Source organism: Mustela nigripes, chromosome 7 (assembly GCF_022355385.1).
Source record: "Mustela nigripes isolate SB6536 chromosome 7, MUSNIG.SB6536, whole genome shotgun sequence".
In the NCBI taxonomy this organism is placed as follows: domain Eukaryota; kingdom Metazoa; phylum Chordata; class Mammalia; order Carnivora; family Mustelidae; genus Mustela; species Mustela nigripes.
In genome coordinates, this window is record NC_081563.1 from 66,759,064 (window position 1) to 66,773,687 (window position 14,624).

At 34.5% G+C, this 14,624-nt stretch overlaps 1 protein-coding gene across 4 annotated transcripts in view; it reads left to right on the forward strand.

Annotated features, from left to right (window-relative positions):
- Positions 1-14,624, forward strand: part of RTN4 (reticulon 4) — a 72,973-nt gene that overhangs the window by 36,430 nt on the left and 21,919 nt on the right. Inside the window, exon 1 of one of the 4 annotated variants that reach the window (XM_059406071.1) lies at positions 1,829-2,067. The exons of the other annotated variants lie outside the window; for them this stretch is intronic. Within the exon in view, the coding sequence (XP_059262054.1) occupies positions 2,034-2,067 (34 nt within the window). The 5' untranslated portion in view covers positions 1,829-2,033. Of the gene's footprint in view, positions 1-1,828; positions 2,068-14,624 lie in introns of those variants that run through there. 4 annotated transcript variants of the gene reach the window in all.

The window sequence follows — 14,624 nt, forward strand, 5'->3', positions numbered from 1 at the left end:
ACAAGCAGGCAGAGAGGCAGGCAGAGAGGCAGGCAGAGAGGCAGGCAGAGAGGCAGGCAGAGAGGCAGGCAGAGAGGCAGGCAGAGAGGCAGGCAGAGAGAGAGGAGGAAGCAGGCTCCCTCCTGAGCGGAGAGCCCCATACGGGGCTCGATCCCAGAACCCTGAGATCATGACCTGAGCCGAAGGCAGTGGCTTAACCCACTGAGCCACCCAGGCGCCCCTCCAGGGGAGCTTTTAAGTATATTCAGTGTTTAGATGAATGGTTATTATTATCACATGTTCTTGCTCTCTGAGACTGTTTTTAAATGTTTTCAATCAAATCAAGTACCAACAGATGTGAATAGTATAAGTGGTAAATACCTTTGTCTCAAGAAATCTCTTTTTTCTCTCCTATTTGTGCAGTAAACTCTGACTTGAAAACAGTGTTTGGGCACTGTTTTTGAATGCTTTATTCTAATGCTAAAGTATTTATATGTCTTTATATCCTTCAAGGGATTTGTTGTTAGAGATAGTATTTTGGAAATATTTCAGACTTAACTGAATAGTTTGAGATTTCAAAGTATTGTATGGAGAAGCCAGATATTTTCAGCTGTGGTATGACTTTGTGACAGGGTTCTCCATAATAGCACATTATATATATGGGTCCAGTGAATAAAAATTTAAATTAGATACTAATTTTTGAGCTTAGAATAATAGACTCTCTTTAAAAATTGCTTTGCTTTATCCATATATGGAGTTAGAAAGGCAGACAGAAAGAACTGAGTCATTGACCAGACCACTTCTGATTCTAAGGATTTTGCAGAATTTTACAGTAAGTTTCAGAAAATATTATACCAACTTCATTGTAGCTATATCTCAGAAGTGTGTACGTCTGTACATAGGCCATATATCTTATAGTACTTCATCCTGTCACACACTTTAGAACATTTAGCGGATCTCTCATTAAATATATAGCTTGGTTAAATGCTAGCAACAGTTAAGCTAATTGTGGAACATTAGTAAAGACATAATATTCTGCACTGGAATGAATGCCAGTTTTAGAAAGTTGAGCAAAAATTTTGAAAGTTCTGCACATAGATTTGTTTTTGTATTTATCAGTAAAATTTTGGTTTAGTCTTATGTCATTTTCCCAAGGCAAATGATATAATTCGCACATGAATATTTCTCTTCAAGCTAAGAATCTATTAATAGTACTTACAGTAATGTTTAATAGATTATTGAAAGATTGAGTTGTAGCAGGTGATGATTAGGAATATATATTTTTAAGTCTCTGATTTCCATTATTGTAAAAGAAGAAATAGCGTTGCATTAGAAAGATTAGACTGCTGAGATTGAATAAAACCATTTTTTTTCTTTTGAAGTAGCATATATTCAGTAAATATTAATAATTTGATTTCGTGATTCTCCACTCATAGCCTCATGAGGGTGCAAATGCTGAATGTTTTAAGCCTTAGTAAACTCAGAGGAGAAAGTACGAAGAGATTCAGCATTTCCCAGGCTTGAAATTTAAGCTATTACCCCTCTTTGGATTGGTCCATTTTTATCTTATTAGGTAACTATTGATTTTAGGGTTTTAAATGAAACTGAAAACCAGTGGCATCATTCACCCACTGTGAAAAGAAAATGATTTCATACAGCTGTAAGTGCGTTTCAGATATATTCAGTGGTTAACTCTGACAAAAGACCAGCTCTCTTTTCTTCCCTTTCTTTTTGGTAGCTTGCCCCTCTCCCTGGAAAAGTAGCTCCCTTTGGTATGAGCAACAAGCAAAAGACTAGAACAATAAACACACAGGAGGAAGGCAGTCGTGCCTGAGTATTAGTAGCCTAGTTACAGATTGCACTGCGTCAGTCTGTTCCACACCCAGAAGACGTCAGGTGACTTCAGTTCTGCTGCAGTTGTGCAGCGGAGACTGCAGACTTCGGTGGAGGAAACGGGTATTTCATGTCTCACAGGGTAGATTTGTGCAGTTAACAGCTTTTCTGTTGGTATGCATAATTGATAATTGCATCTGGAGGGCAGATCGTGACAAGAGATGGACTGTCAGAAGAAAAATTGGAAGGATAAGGGTATATGTACTTTTTAATCTTCTATTCAGTTTTTTTTATGTGACCAATAATATATTTCTGCGAATAAGCTTTGCAATTTTAGATGTATTTTGGGTTGAAAATGGAGCCTATGAAAGCTTTAAAAGTTAAACATTAAAAGAGCTATTTTATGTGTTTTTATATGTGGTTGTATATGAGAAAATCTCATGCTGTTCTCTCACTGGCATTTGATTTAGGCTTTGCAATCCTGTGGTTGATTAGGTTCTATTCTTTAATCCTATTCTTTAATCTTGCACATTGTCAACAGTATCTTTTAAATGCATTTCATTTGTTGGTCACTTTAGTGCGATAAATTTATATAGCTGTCTTTCTATTACATAATGACATATTTTCTGTGACTGTTTTGCTTTAAAGCTGATTTGGTGTAGTTGAAATTCTATCCAAGATTTTTTAAGTAGCAGGATACTGCGTTTGCAGTTAAGCTTGTTTCTTCTTTGGAAATCTGATTGAACCTTTACAGTCATTACCAGTCACATTTTAAGTAGATTATATTTGTGTATATCTTGAAATCATTAAGATGAATACACAGCAGTTTTAAATGCATGTCTATATTTAAGTCTCTAACCTTTGTCCTTGTAATAACCAATCAGTGATCTTAATCCCCTTTCCTCCCCCTTGAAAGCCCAGCAGATCCTTTCAAGTCTCAGTGGGTCATTGTGTAAGAATGTAGGCCCATAAGTGCTAAAATGTTGACTGTAATGAATATTTTAAAAATATTTTATGTAGATGGGTAAGTGTGCCATTTTTTAAAAAAAAGAGGTGACCACTTGTAATAAATTGTCTTAAAATTATTAGAGCTATTTTAAGTAGTTCAAGTAGACATTACACACCAACAGTTTTTTTTTTTTTTTCCTGGCCACATTTAAGTTTTAAAGTTTTTTAAAAATCTTACTTCCTTCTGTAGCAGAATTGTTTGCAGAATTGGTAATAATGTTTCTAAAAGCAATATGTGGAGCTAATTACAGTAACATTCATAACATCCTTTTAAAAATCTATTCAATAAAGAAATGTGGGGGAAAGGCGAGTTTGAGATTGAGTTCACATTGAGACAAAGATTTTTATAGTTGCAATTTAAAGACTAGAAAACAATATAGCTTTGGATTTTTACCTTTGTGATTTCTTTGTATGTAAATTTAATGAGGAGAAGAATTTTTATTTCTTCATCCTTCTGACCTAATGAAAGGTGAGTTGAAACACTAGTTTTTGATAATTAAAATTTAGCGTAATGATACCAATACAATAAAACAAGCTTTAAAAATAGGCAAAAAGTTACATTAGGGTCTACTCTGCAGATGTTGAGGTTCTGTATTAATAATTTAAATTTTAGACTATTTAATAATACCTTAAGTTATTTATTTGCTGAAATTTATGGATATTTTGAGACAGGAGAAATTAAGATCTAATATAGCCTGTATTGTGCCAGAAGTTTATTTTGATTATTTAGACACTAATTATAAAATCACATTTACTGTTGGATATCTCTGGAGAGCTTCACATTGTATGTTAAATGGAATGGCCTGATATTTTAGTGCTTGTCTTTGGCTTTTTTGCTTGGTACCTATTTGTCTGATTTATTGGTGAAGTTCTATTTTACTATTTATCAGCAGCTAATTTTAATGTAGATTATAGATTACGACTTAAGTGGAAATCACTGAAGAGGTGAAACTGCTGTGGAATAAGTTTTCCCTCATTTTGTGAGAAAATGAGGTTTTTTAGTTTTATGAGAAGTATGGATAGAGAAGAGAAACAAATTTAGGCTCTGGGTATACTTAAAAAAACAAAAATACTTAGGCCCCCCATTTCTTTTTTCCCCTACTGGTTCCACCTTGCCCTAAGTGCCATGGTTGAAAAACACCCATCAGTCATCTAATGATGGTGAAGTATAATAGTGTAACAGAAGTGAGAGTTACTCTGATTTCAATGTGTTGAAAACTTTATTTTTTCTTGTTTTGTTTTGTTGCTGCTTAACTAGCATTTAAGACATTTTTTTCTTTCAGGCTAAAACCAGTATTAATTTGTATTCTCTTACTTTTTTTTTTTTTTTTTTAAGCTTTGATTTTTCATTCTTAGCAGCATAATTACAACAGATGAAACCCACATGGTCCTTGATTATTGAGGTTATATGGAAAGCATTGTTTAAGATTTTGAAGAACTTAGAATAGGAAGGAATGGGAAAGTTTAGAGGTTTGGGTGGGTAAGAGCATGATACAACCTCTGAACAAGGAATGATCAAGACAGTGAGTAGAGTGTTTTGGATAGAGCAGAGTATTTATAAGATAGTAGTTGAAAGATAAGGTTGATCTGGTTAAAGAATATAGAAGATTTGCAAGATGTAGGTCAGGTTTCCTCATTCTTCCCTGAAGATGAGAATCACCTAGTGCTTCTTAAACATGCAGATTCCTGATGATCAGACTCAGATGACCTGAATCATAATTTAGAGCAGAAGGGCCTGGAAATCTGTGTATTAAACATCTTGGTGTCATTCACATTATTACCAGGCAATTTTAGGAGATCCTGATTTAGGTTTTTAAGTTTCTGGTTTGGTAACTTAATTTTGGCCAGAGTGAGAAACTTACCCTTTTTGGTCTTAATTTCAGTTTGCTCATTTGCATGATTTCTCGGCTTCCAGTTTTGAGGTTCCCTGGTTTTAGGAGAAGATAGCGTGGGCTAGATTGCAGAGGACATTCATTGGCTTTTGAATTTTTCTAGGAAGGAAATAAAGAGCTTTAGGAAGTTTTAAAGTCAGGAGTGATAAAATGATAGCAGGTTTGAAAGACTTGTTTGGGTTGTTGTATAAGTTAAATTTTAGGAGAACTTAGAGGCAGAAGTTACGATGACTGTATTTGTGCCCAGATTTAAAACAAATAATGACTGAACTTGGCCTGAAATCCGAATGAAAAGGAAGTGACAGATTTGAGAAACTCAAGTAAGTAATACTTGACATTTGGCATAGATTTGTGGGACTAGGGTAAGGGAGGGACTCGAAGGACCGCAGTTTCAGTCAGAGTGGAACCCTGGCACTGCTAGTGCTTTTTAGTATCAGTAGAAATAGGTAGAAATGAAGCCAAGTTCAGCTTTAGAAGCTTCAGGTTTGGAGTGACTATAGAACTTCTGTAAAGCTCTGAGAAATGACAGATTTAATGATAAAGAATTGGGAATTGAATAATTAGATACCACAGAGAAGCTGTTTAATATGAAGATTGAGAAATGCTTTTGGACCCTGTGGAATTTTAGAAACCTCTGCAACACTGTCTTTATTTGTGTTTTTTTGAATTTGGCAGTTAATGTGCTATAGGCGACCTTTGAGAGAAGTTATTCTTGTAGGATGGTGACCGAAGTGTTTCTAGCATAAAGGTTCAGTTTGACTGTTAAGACAAAGTGCCTTTGGCCCATTTCTGGAGCATATTTCTTTGCAGGGGTTCTTGTAGGTCTCCCGGTCTTTACTTCTGATAAACCATTGGCAGTTTCTTTGAAGGCTTCAGGTTACTGAATATGTTTACAGTTGTACATGCAGACTGACAATCCAGGTAGAGAGGAGTAGGGGTCTTGCTGTGTGAAATAAATGCCTCACCTCTTGAGAAAGCCACAAAATGCCTTCGGAGGGAACTTTGGCATTAATTTTGAGACCCATTTGAATGAAAGAAGTTCTAAACTTAGCTGAAACACGACCTTTAGGCATTCATTGAATACTTCTAGATCTTGGTTTAGCTGCATGACCCTATATATACATAAATATATATACATTTGTTGTAGAAAATTTAGATGTCTTGAAGATTAAAACTTTTGCTTCACATAGAGTGGTTTTTGTTTTGGTGTGGTAAGTTTAGTGGTGAGTGTATGTTGGGGGTTCATATGGTACGTTATGTTCTGTAATCTTTCATTAAGTGGAGAAATGCTTTTAATTTAAAATATATTCTACATTGTTTTAATGGCTGTAGTATTCTAAGTATGTACTATTAATCCCATATAGTGAAATATTCAAGTTACTTCTAATGTTTTTGCAAGTATAAACAGTGCTAAAGTGAATATAATTGAATATAAATCTTTGTTTTTATCCATGATTATTACCAAATTGCTGGGTTATAGTATTTAGGCTTTTGGTTCCTGGTGCAAAAATGCCCTCCATAAAGATTGTACAGATTATATTGCTTTTTAATAATAATTAAAAAAAATTAAATTGTACAAAAAATTGTACAAATGTATGAAAGTGTCTGTCCTAAAACTTTGGCCAAGATTAAATATTATGTGTGCATTTCTGATGGTTTTAACTCTAAAATAGTTATTTTGTCAGTTTTAAGTAACTAAGTCACCTGAGGACAAACAGGCTTATATTAAAAAAGGCTCAATTTGCAAATGTTTTCCTTTATATGTGGTTTAAAGTCTTGTACAGCTGTGTAGTGGGAGCAATGGTGGAAATACCTTCTCTGTTTTATTTATTTATCCAAGTCTGGGTATTCCTTGTTCCTCACCAGGCCTCTTCACTGGTTTTTCCACTAAATCCTCTGTGTCACAGCCAAGTTAATCTTCCTGAACTCTGGCTATTATCATAGCACTTAAGAGGTTTTTCTTTACTTTCAAATTAACTTCAGACTGTCTATCCTGGACTTTCAAAAGGCATTCCCTGGCTTAGTCCCCACCTTTATTATAATCTCATCTCTCATTACCCTGTCTTCTGCCACATTGAAGGACTTGTTCCTTCAGTGTTTTTTGCATTTGTTTGTGGATTTTTCTATCTAGAATGCCCCTTCTTCCCGTTTCATTCTGTCCAAGTCTTATTTATCAAAGGTCTAGTCTTCTGTTAAGGTCTTTACTAATCCTCTGAGGTGGAGGTACTCCATTGTTCTGTAAACTTGTGCAGTCAGCGAGGAGACACAGTGATGAAGCCACCACTCTTTCTGCCTTTGTGGAATTTAGAGGCTAGGAAAAGAGTGAGGATACCTATGTGTCTCTATATAGATGTCTGTAAAGATAAATAGATACGTATCTTGATATACATTGATCTAGCCAGTGAATTCCATGAAGTCAGAAATCGTGGTGTCTTCACCATTGGAACTCCTTGTTTGTTCTGCATACCTCAGTGAAGGGAGAGGCTGAGAACTGTGATGTTCAGCCAGGTCTACTAAATCGACCCATGTTTTGATTTTGTTCATTTATATAGTCTGTATCATCTTACTGGAAATGGTGTATATCTCTTTTTGTATGGTCTTTTTGTATGCAGTAAAATACGCAGTAGTCTTTCACACTAGCAGTGAAAGAAAGTAGGTGTGGGTTAGTCAATGAGTATTGTCAAAATGTTAAGCCTAGTGGGGACTTTGTAGGCCACTTTGTAGGTTCCCTTTTTATTTATTCAGTTGGTCTCATCTCTTTCTAGAATTTAGGCTCAACAATGTTACTAAATGTAATTTAAACAGCTCTTCTGTTTGCATCTTCAGAGCAGTATTCTGAGACCAAATTTTCTGTTTTTCTGCTTCATCGTGGATGATGCTAACGTTTGTTACTCGTGTATGTTTATGTGTGTAAAATGTACAGACATGTTTCTTAAATCTTCAGGGCTTTCACATTTAGTCCAATCACCACTTAGGCATTTATTGACGATATTGATAGACACTAAAATACTATTGTCTCTCCTCAACTACTCTGTCACCACTATCAGATTTATTCTATATTGCATTTACTTAAGGACCTCAAAGCAACTTAAAGATTAAAAATTACCGAATATTACTTATAGCTCTGCAAGTCCATTATTAAGAGTTGGTTGTTGAGATGGATTTAGGAATTTCTACTCTCAGACTGCAGACTTGTTAAAATTATGAATTTCCTAAGAATAAGAGGAGTTATAGCTGTTTTTTTGTTGGATGTACCTGTTTGTATATTTTTTCCACTGAAATAATCTAAAATAATTTAAAATATGTTATTCTGGTCTATTTTAGTGTTCTGATGTTCTCATTTAATTGTCTGTACTACCAGCTACTTATTCCAGTGAGCATTTATATTCAGTGTAAATATGGTAGGTATCAATGCTTATAGAAGTACAGATCTTACTCAACTTATGATGGGGTTGCATCCTGATAAATGAATCATAAATGGAAAATATTGTAAGTTGAAAATACATTTAAAACACTTAACTATCATAGCTTAGCCTACGCTACTTTAAACCTACTCAGAATATTTACATTAGCCTCCAATTGGGCAAAATAATCTAACACAAAGCCTCTTTTTAAAAATTTTTTTTTTTAAGATTTTATGTATTTGTTTAACAGAGAGAGAGAGAATGAAAGAGCACAAGCAGGGGGAGTAGCAGAGGGAGAGGGAAAAGCAGGCTCCATGCTAAGTAGGGAGCCTGATCTGGGACTCAATCCCAGGACCCTGGAATCATGACCTGAGTTAAAGGTAGGCACTTAACAGACTGAGCCACCTGATGCCCCCAAAGCCTCTTTTATAATAAAGTGTTGGCTGTTTCATGTAATTTATTGAATACTATATTGAAAGTGAAAACAAGAATGGTTGTAAAAGTTGTTTACCCTCATGATCGTGTGGAGCTACTGTGTGGGAGAAGATCGAAATTCAGAGTATGATATCACTGAATATGTACCGCTTCTGCACCATCCTAAAATTGAGCCATCTAAGTTAGAGGCTGTCTATATAAACATAATTAGTTTATCCATTATTGCACTAATAATTTGCTTTGAGCCCCCCTCCTCCCTTCCAGTCTATTAAGCTTTTCAAGTTTCTAGAGTTATGGAACAGTATGTTTTCCATTTAGTTTTTATTAGGAGAAAATAGGATTTGGGGCAGTGATTTCCTATTTCTAAGGTTTGGTTCCTATTTCTTGTAATGTTGTAATGCTTGGATACCCACAAGAAATAAAATTTAAACCATAGTAAATTGTACATTGAACCAGTGTCTGTTCTGATTTCATGTTTACATTTATGTATATCTGGATCAATTCTAGTAATTTAAAATAAATAACTGCATGCTTACCAAAATTTACCAGAACTAACAGCCCTTTTATAGGAAGATTCCTTATTTTGACGTTCTTTACAACTGAAGATTATTCAAATTTGCACAGGTAGGGAGAATCATTGGTTAGGAATATATATATATATATATATATTTTTTTTTTAAATGTTTAAAGGTTTTATTTAGCTTTACCTTAGAGAAAATGGAATTAGCTATATAAATTTCTCTGTGGAAAAAAAAATTATCATGGTTTAGAGAAATTAGAAGTGGGAAGTTAGGATTATTTTCTGTTGCATTTTTTGCCTTCTAATAAAGCTAGAAATAGAATGTGGGATTAAAGGAAGTATTGAAATCTACATGAACTATTAAATTGGTGAATTTAACTTAACAAATGAGGCCTGTGTGAATGCTGACATACTCCTTTAAATACAAAATGTGGTATGATGGAGAAAATGAGACTTCTGTGGTTGGACCTGAATTTCAGTCTGTAACCCTACATTACTTATTTATTAATACTGCTAAGCCTCAGTATGCAAAGTACTCAGGACAGTTTCTTGCTTAGATTAGGGGATTGCTAAATTATTATAGAAAAGGCAAATTACAATTTGTGCTGATTTTACCTAAAATGCTTTTTCCTCAGGTGTTTGGTTGTAGGAATTGGCCAATGAGCTGTAGTGTTGTTGGAAGTAAAGCAGGAAAGATTTAGTGATAAAAGAGGCAAGGACCCAAAATTGCGCATGATCTTTCAGAAACTCAAGTTAACGGGAAGCGAAGATGGCGAAGGAGACACACCAGTATTTTTGCTAATGTTTGGTTGAGATACTTTGTAGCAGTAGTAGGTATCCATCAACCTGATCGTTGCTCACTAAAACCAAATAAGCAGTGCTTTCAGAGAAAGTTGAATTCACATTTCAAGAAATTCACATTTCTTAGTAAATCATTGCATTTAATATTTCATTGCCCTGTTTGACTTTGTCTCTTAATGATATAAACCTTTATTTAGTGTGTTTAGTTCACCAAGCATTTCCGTTGTGTGCAATCCCTTTTCAGCTTCAACTATCTGAAGCTGATAGTTTGGTATCCATTTTCTAATTTTATACATGGGGTAACTAGGTTAAGTGATATAGTCTGGGTTATACTGATCGAAGGAAGGACCCAAGGAAGAAATGGGACTCATGCGCCTCTTAACTGTTTCTGCTGAAAGAGTTAAGTTCCCACTTTGCACACATCTTTTTCTGGAGCTCCCACTTGTCATTTATTAGTGTGGTGAGTGCTTCCTGGGTGGAGGTAAAAGCTTACTATGTAGGGCTAAATGATCAACTCTGAGTTCTAGTCACTTATCCTGGCAGTTGAGAGGAATTTAAGGATTATGATTCCTAATAAATATGTAATTACTTAAAGACTATGGTTGTGAAAAATAACATTTTATTATCATTCTAATATATTCTTGTTTATTAATTTCCCATTTAACTGCCTGCCTTTATTAAAGAAAACTTAATATTTGCTTCTGCTTAGGAAGCCGTTATTCTCCTGTCAGTAGTTTTAGGACCTGCTAGTTCAACTTTTTTAACCTTCTAGACAAAAGATTTTGAAACTGAAACCTGACTTCAGGCTATTCAAGGAAGAGCTTCAGTAAGAATTTGATTTGAGGCAAATTGTAATTGGATGACTTTTGTATGTAAGGCATGCATGGTAGCACTATTTTTAGTTATGACAGATGACATTTTATGATTACCAAGTGTAGGCAACTCTTCTTACTCTATATTGGGTCAGAGGTTTTTATTTTGAAGAAAAGATTGTAGTGTACAGAGTTATTTTTAAAATAAATTTAGTTTGGTAAAGATGCTACTGCTCTTAGCACTGCACAAAACACAAATTAAAAAATTTTCAGATTTTTATTTTGGAAAGAAAAGTGGGTACCACTGCAGGGAGTAAATCATTTTTTTTCTAAATAACCAGAATTTATTTAAATGGGTCAGCAATATTTTATTACAGTAGTCCATAAGCATTTCCCACAGTTATGGAAGGACAGGCACTATTAAATTAACCTCAGATATTTAAAAGGATATTTCTTGAATATATTGTAAAAGACTAAAGTTAAAGCTACAGTAGGTTACCTTGCATGAGCAACACTTTTTTATTTTTCAGTATAGGAGACTTGAGGAACCATGAAACGTTAATAAGCTTTTTTTTACTTTTTTTTTTTTTAAAGATTTTATTTATTTGACAGAGAGAGAGAGAGAGAGAGAGAGAGAGAGGTTGCAAGTAGGCAGATAGAGAGGGGAAGCAGGCTCTCCGCTGAGCAGAGAGCCTGATGCGGGACTCGATCCCAGGACCCTGAGATCATAACCTGAGCTGAAGGCAGAGGCTTAACCCACTGAGCCACCCAGGCGCCCCAAGCTTTTCTTATACAAGCCCTTTGTGTTAATTTTGTTATCTCAAGAATAAAGAGGCCATTAAACTCTTTATTCATAAACAGAACTAATAATTACAAAAGAATCCTAAGTCAGCATTATAGTGACCCTGTATTTCTTATTTCAGGATATCCTTTATTTTCATTTAAAAATAGTATAGTTTTGAATTTAAGTGTTTCTGTTCCTAAGAATAGTCTGGCCACTGTTCAGACAATGCAGCAAATATTAATGAAGCTGGTAAGGGGAGTGAGTATGAAGATGAAAGGCAGTCATCAGTTCTTCAGGGTGTAGTAAGAAGATATAAAATCCTTTAAAATGATACTATTTTATAAGCTATCTGAAAGCATTGCTGTTTGTTACTGAGTAAGTGTAGATATCTGAAAATAGTTTCGGTAAAACTAATGTGAAATACAAAACAGAAAATGTTTTTGAATAAGAATTAGTACATGCCTCAAACTGGCATAAAGTATGCATTCATTCTAAGCAGTCAGTAATATTTATTGAAAGTTTATCTGGGGATATGGTAGATAATAAGGCAACATGCCTCTTGTAGGGTTTACAACCTAGTAGAGAAACATGTTAAAACAAGAATTATTTTTAGTTTACTTTAAATTTTTTTAGGTGCATAATTCATTGATTTTTAGTATATTCATAAAATTATGCTGCCATCATCATTATCTAATTCCAGGACATTTTCATCCATCCCCCCCCCCCCCGAAACCCCATACCCATTAGCAATCACTCCTCATCTCTACCCCTCTCAGCCCGTGACAACCACTAATCTATTTTCTGTCTCTTGTAGAGTCACCTATTCTTAGACATCACATATAGGGAGGATCATACAATGTGTGATCTTTTGTGTCTGGCTTCTTTCACTTAACGTCATGTTTTCAAGGTTTATCCGTGTCGTAGCATGTATTGGTGGTTCATTCCTTTTTATGGACCAGTGATATTTCATTGTATGGAATGGATAAACTGTATTTTGTTTATCCATTCATCAACTTTTGAATTGTGGTTGTTTCCTCTTTTTTGTTTGTTATGGATAATGCAGCTATGAACATAAGTTTTTGTAGGAACACAGGTTTTTTTCTAGTCTTTTGGCTAGAAATTCCTAAGAGTAGAATTGCTATGTTGTGTGATAAATCTCTGTTAACTTTCTGAGGAATTGCCATACTGTTTTTCACAGTGGCTGAATTTTGTATTTCCATCAGCAGTGTAAGAGGGTCCTAATCTTTTCACTTCCTGCCGACACTTGTTGTTGTCCATCTTTTTAATATTAGCTATTCTAGTGGGTCTGAAGTGTTATCTGATTATCGTTTTGGTTTATATTTCTCTAATAACTAATGATGATGAGCATCTTTTCATTGCTTATTGGTCATTTGTATACATTCTTTGAAGAAATGTCTATTCAAATTCTTTGCCCATTTTTAATTACCTTATTTGTGTTTTATTGTTGTTAAGTGTTTTTTATATAATGTGAATGCAAGTCTCTTATCAGATATTTGATTTGTGAATATTTTCTCCCATTCCGTGGGCTGTCTTAATTTTTTTTTAAAGATTTTATTTATTTATTTGACAGAGAGAGAGAGATCACAAGTAGGCAGAAAGGCAGGCAGCTAGAGAGGAGAAAGCAGGGAGCCTGATGCAAGGCTCCATCCCAGGACCTGAGCTGAAGGCAGAGGCTCAACCCACTGAGCCACCCAGGCGCCCATGTCTTCTTAATGTTTTCTTAATGTTTTTTAACATTTTTAAACATTAACTATTTAACATTTCTTAATGTTTCTTCTTAGTGTTTTTTGAAGCACAAAATTTTTCATTTTTGATGAGGTCTAATCTTTTTCTCTTACTGGATGTGCTTGTGGTGTCATATCAAAGAAACTACTGCCTGATCTAAAGTCATGAAGATGTGCACCTGTTTTTTTTCTTCTAAGGGTTTTATAGTTTAAGCTTTTCAGGTCTGTGATTCATTTTGAGTTAGTTTTTGTGTATGGTGGAAGGTAGGAGTCCAACAACTTTTTTTTTTTTTTTTTACAGTTATATACTGCATATATACCCTTGTTCCAGCACTGTTTGTGAAAAATTTCTCCCACTGAATTGTCTTGACACTCTTGTTGAAATCAGCTGATTATGAATGTGTTTATTTCTGTACTATTAATTTTATTCCATTGATCCATTGATCTGTTGTCCATCATGGTGCAACTACCACACTGACTGGATTACTGTAGCTTTGTAGGTTTTGGAAGAAGGAAGTGTGAATTCTCCATGTTTGTAATTCTTTTCAAGATTGTTTCGGCTATTCTGGATACTTTGTGTTTTTCAGTACAGTCTACAATTGGCTTGTCAATTTCTGTTAACAGCAGGTAGGCTTTTGATAGCGATTGTATTGTACCTAGACCAGTTTGAGGAGTATTACCATCTTAATAATAATGCCTTCTAATCCATAAACTTGAGATGTCTTTTCCATTTATTTAAGTCTTCTTTAATTTCTTTCAACAATATTTTGTGGCTTTTAGTTCTAAGTCTTGGGGGTTTTTTCACTTTGTTTTTAAGTATTCTTTTTGATGTTATTGTAAGTGAAGTTATTAATTCATTTTCAGATTACTCATTGCTTTTATAGAAATACAGTTAATTTTTATATATTAATTTAATCTTCTGTCCTGCATCCTTTCTGGACTTGTTTATTCTGGTAACTATTTTGTGGATTCCTTGGAATTTTATATATATAAGATCATGTTATCTACAAGTAGAGATAGGTTATTATAGTCAGGATGTCTTTTATTTCTTTTTGTTGTCTTAAAATTGCTCTACCTCATACCTCCAGGACAGTGTTGATCAGTGGAAAGAGCGGGTATCCCAGTCTTGTTCCTGGTCTTAAGCAGAAAGCTTTCAGTCTTTCACCATTAAGTATGATGTTAGCTGTGGGTTTTTTGTATATCCTTCATCTGGCTGAAGACATTCTTTCTGTTACTAGTTTGTTGAGAGTTTTTGTAATGAAGGGGTGTTGGATTTTTGTCAGATCCTTTTTCTGTAACTATTATGATGCTCATGCAGTTTTTGACCTTAATTCTGTTAATATGGTGTGCTATATTGAATGGTTTTCATATGTTGAGCCAATTTTGCATTTCTTAAAGATTTTATTTTTAT